This window comes from Austrofundulus limnaeus, unplaced genomic scaffold, assembly GCF_001266775.1.
Source record: "Austrofundulus limnaeus strain Quisiro unplaced genomic scaffold, Austrofundulus_limnaeus-1.0 Scaffold612, whole genome shotgun sequence".
NCBI lineage: Eukaryota > Metazoa > Chordata > Actinopteri > Cyprinodontiformes > Rivulidae > Austrofundulus > Austrofundulus limnaeus.
This window is the reverse complement of record NW_013953014.1, coordinates 263926-267946: the sequence shown is the minus strand read 5'-3', so window position 1 is coordinate 267946 and position 4021 is coordinate 263926. Positions and strand designations below refer to the sequence as shown.

The following is a 4021-nucleotide window of genomic DNA, read 5'->3' as shown; positions in this document are numbered from 1 at the left end:
TAAATAAATTTATTTATTGTAAAATGTATAAAAGTTGTAAAATTCAGAGACACTTCTCAACCGAGCTGAAAGTTTTATTTATAAAAAAGATAAATACGTTGAGGAAACTGAGTGCTGACTCAGCGCTCAGACATTAAGGAGGGGTGGGATGTGATTCACCTGAGCAGCATGACGAGGTCAGCATCACCTGACAGCCGGGTCAGCCCTGAGACCCCATCGGTCCGGATCAGCTGGACCTTCTCCCTGTTAGCATGGAAGCAGCATCAGTGTCAGTTTGACATGTTTTGGTTCTGGTCAGTATGTGTTGGATCACTGGACTGGACCCTGCTGGCTCGTCACCTGAGCAGGTGGTTGCGGCTGAAGTCCGACTGTCTCTCCTGTAAAATCTCAAAGATGTTGGGTTGTCGGAGGAAGGCCACGATCTTGTCGTTGTACGCTGAGCAGGAAAGAAGAGTTTGATCAGCTTCATAAAGTGTTTAACAATCACCATGTGGACTGGTACTGACCCACTGGAACCACCTCTTGGTACTGGGCCCGGTTTGTTGAGCTGAAGGTGTTGGCAGGGCGGGGTAGGACTGGAGGTCCCGGGTGACGAGGGCGCGGGCTGACCTCCCCGGCGCTGTGGCTGCGCTGCCGGGTCAGGTGTTGGCGGTGAGTCAGCAGGCTGGGGGGCCGGGAGCTCTGGAGGGGCAGCCGGGGGTCGATGAAGGTGGTGGCTCTGCTGTTATGATCCACAAAGAAAGGCTGCGGAGACAGAGGACAGGTGAGCACAGAGGACAGGTGAGAACAGAGAACAGGTGAGCACAGAGGACAGGTGAGCACAGAGGACAGGTGAGAACAGAGGACAGGTGAGAACAGAGGACAGGTGAGCACAGAGGACAGGTGAGCAAAGAGGACAGGTGAGAACAGAGGACAGGTGAGAACAGAGGACAGGTGAGCACAGAGGACAGGTGAGTACAGAGTACAGGTGAGAACAGAGGACAGGTGAGAACAGAGGACAGGTGAGAACAGAGTACATGTGAGAACAGAGGACAGGTGAGAACAGAGGACAGGTGAGAACAGAGGACAGGTGAGTACACAGAGTACAGGTGAGCACAGAGTACAGGTGAGCACAGAGGACAGGTGAGTACAGAGGACAGGTGAGCACAGAGGACAGGTGAGAACAGAGGACAGGTGAGTACAGAGGACAGGTAAGAACACAGAGTACAGGTGAGTACACAGAGTACAGGTGAGCACAGAGGACAGGTGAGTACAGAGGACAGGTGAGCACAGAGGACAGGTGAGAACAGAGGACAGGTGAGTACAGAGGACAGGTGAGCACAGAGGACAGGTGAGAACAGAGGACAGGTGAGTACACAGAGTACAGGTGAGCACAGAGGACAGGAGAATACACAGAGTACAGGTGAGAACAGAGGACAGGTGAGTACAGGTGAGCACAGAGGACAGGTGAGTACAGAGTTCAGGTGAGCACAGAGGACAGGTGAGTACACAGACTACAGGTGAGCACAGAGGACAGGTGAGAACAGAGGACAGGTGAGTACAGAGTACAGGTGAGCACAGAGGATAGGTGAGCACAGAGGACAGGTGAGCACAGAGGACAGGTGAGTACAGAGGACAGGTGAGCACAGAGGACAGGTGAGCACAGAGGACAGGTGAGTACAGAGGACAGGTGAGAACAGAGGACAGGTGAGTACAGAGGACAGGTGAGAACAGAGGACAGGTGAGTACAGAGGACAGGTGAGAACACAGAGGACAGGTGAGAACAGAGGACAGGTGAGAACAGAGGACAGGTGAGCACAGAGAACAGGTGAGAACAGAGGACAGGTGAGAACAGAGGACAGGTGAGCACAGAGGACAGGTGAGTACACAGAGTACAGGTGAGTACAGAGGACAGGTGAGCACAGAGGACAGGTGAGTACACAGAGTACAGGTGAGTACAGAGGACAGGTGAGCACAGAGGACAGGTGAGTACACAGAGTACAGGTGAGCACAGAGGACAGGTGAGTACAGAGGACAGGTGAGCACAGAGGACAGGTGAGCACAGAGTACAGGTGAGCACAGAGGACAGGTGAGTACACAGTACAGGTGAGCACAGAGGACAGGAGAATACACAGAGGACAGGTGAGAACAGAGGACAGGTGAGAACAGCGTACAAGTGAGAACAGAGTACAGGTGAGCACAGAGGACAGGTGAGAACACAGAGGACAGGTGAGAACAGAGGACAGGTGAGAACAGAGTACAAGTGAGAACAGAGTACAGGTGAGCACAGAGGACAGGTGAGAACACAGAGGACAGGTGAGAACAGAGGACAGGTGAGAACAGCGTACAAGTGAGAACAGAGTACAGGTGAGCACAGAGGACAGGTGAGAACACAGAGGACAGGTGAGAACAGAGGACAGGTGAGAACAGAGTACAAGTGAGAACAGAGTACAGGTGAGCACAGAGGACAGGTGAGAACACAGAGGACAGGTGAGAACAGAGGACAAGTGAGAACAGAGTACAAGTGAGAACAGAGTACAGGTGAGCACAGAGGACAGGTGAGAACAGAGTACAAGTGAGAACAGAGTACAAGTGAGAACAGAGTACAGGTGAGCACAGAGGACAGGTGAGAACAGAGTACAGGTGAGAACAGAGGACAGGTGAGAACAGAGGACAGGTGAGAACACAGAGGACAGGTGAGAACACAGAGGACAGGTGAGCACAGGGGACAGGTGAGAACAGAGGACAGGTGAGAACCGAGGACAGGTGAGAACACAGAGCACAGGTGAGAACAGAGGACAGGTGAGCACAGAGGACAGGTGAGCACAGAGTACAGGTGAGCACAGAGGACAGGAGAATACACAGAGTACAGGTGAGAACAGAGGACAGGTGAGTACAGGTGAGCACAGAGGACAGGTGAGTACAGAGTACAGGTGAGCACAGAGGACAGGTGAGAACAGAGGACAGGTGAGCACAGGGGACAGGTGAGAACAGAGAACAGGTGAGAACAGAGGACAGGTGAGAACAGAGGACAGGTGAGAACACAGAGGACAGGTGAGAACAGAGTACAGGTGAGCACAGAGGACAGGTGAGAACAGGGGACAGGTGAGTACAGAAGACAGGTGAGCACAGAGGACAGGTGAGAACAGATTACAGGTGAGCACAGAGGACAGGTGAGCACAGGGGACAGGTGAGTACAGGGGACAGGTGAGTACACAGAGTACAGGTGAGTACACAGAGTACAGGTGAGTACAGAGGACAGGTGAGTACACAGAGGACAGGTGAGTACACAGAGGGCAGGTGAGTACAGGGGACAGGTGAGAACAGGGGACAGGTGAGAACAGAGGACAGGTGAGTACAGAGGACAGGTGAGCACAGAGGACAGGTGAGAACAGGTAACACCTGCAGGGGATCAGAGACCAGCAGAGGAGGAGCTGACCTTCCCACTGTGGTCGTGCTTCATCTCCCAGCCTCGAGGTAGCTCCAGCTGCTTGTTAGCAAACAGGTTCAGGAAGCCCACCAGGTCCCGGTTGTGCTGGTACCGCTCAAAGTGGTGCGCATCTCGACGCACCTTACTGATCATATGTTTCAGACAGGTGTTGGTGGTGAACAGACGATAGGCACTCTGAGAGGGGACAGAGGACAGGGGACAGAGGACAGGGGGGACAGGGGACAGAGGGGACAGGGGACAGAGGACAGAGGAGACAGAGGACAGAGGGGACAGAGGACAGAGGACAGAGGGGACAGAGGACAGAGGAGACAGAGGACAGAAGACAGAGGACAGAAGAGAGAGGGGACAGAGGACAGAGGGGACAGAGGACAGAAGACAGAGGACAGAAGACAGAGGGGACAGAGGACAGAGGGGACAGAGGACAGAGGGGACAGAGGACAGACGGGACAGGGGACAGAGGACAGAGGAGACAGAGGACAGAGGAGACAGAGGACAGAGGGGACAGAGGACAGAGGGGACAGAGGACAGAGGACAGAGGGGACAGAGGACAGAAGACAGAGGACAGAAGACAGAGGGGACAGAGGACAGAGG

At 53.8% G+C, this 4021-nt stretch overlaps 1 protein-coding gene across 1 annotated transcript; it reads right to left on the bottom strand.

Moving 5' to 3' along the window:
- Positions 1–56: 56 nt before the first annotated feature.
- On the bottom strand, positions 57–3684 carry LOC106531249 (E3 ubiquitin-protein ligase HECW2). The gene is made up of 4 exons (XM_014027048.1): positions 3419–3684; positions 507–744; positions 340–436; positions 57–243 (listed from the first exon to the last, which is right to left on the bottom strand). The coding sequence occupies exons 1-4, from the start codon at positions 3560–3562 to the stop codon at positions 156–158; spliced, it is 567 nt and encodes a 188-aa protein (XP_013882502.1). The 5' UTR covers positions 3563–3684; the 3' UTR covers positions 57–155.
- Between the last annotated feature and the right edge of the window lie 337 nt (positions 3685–4021).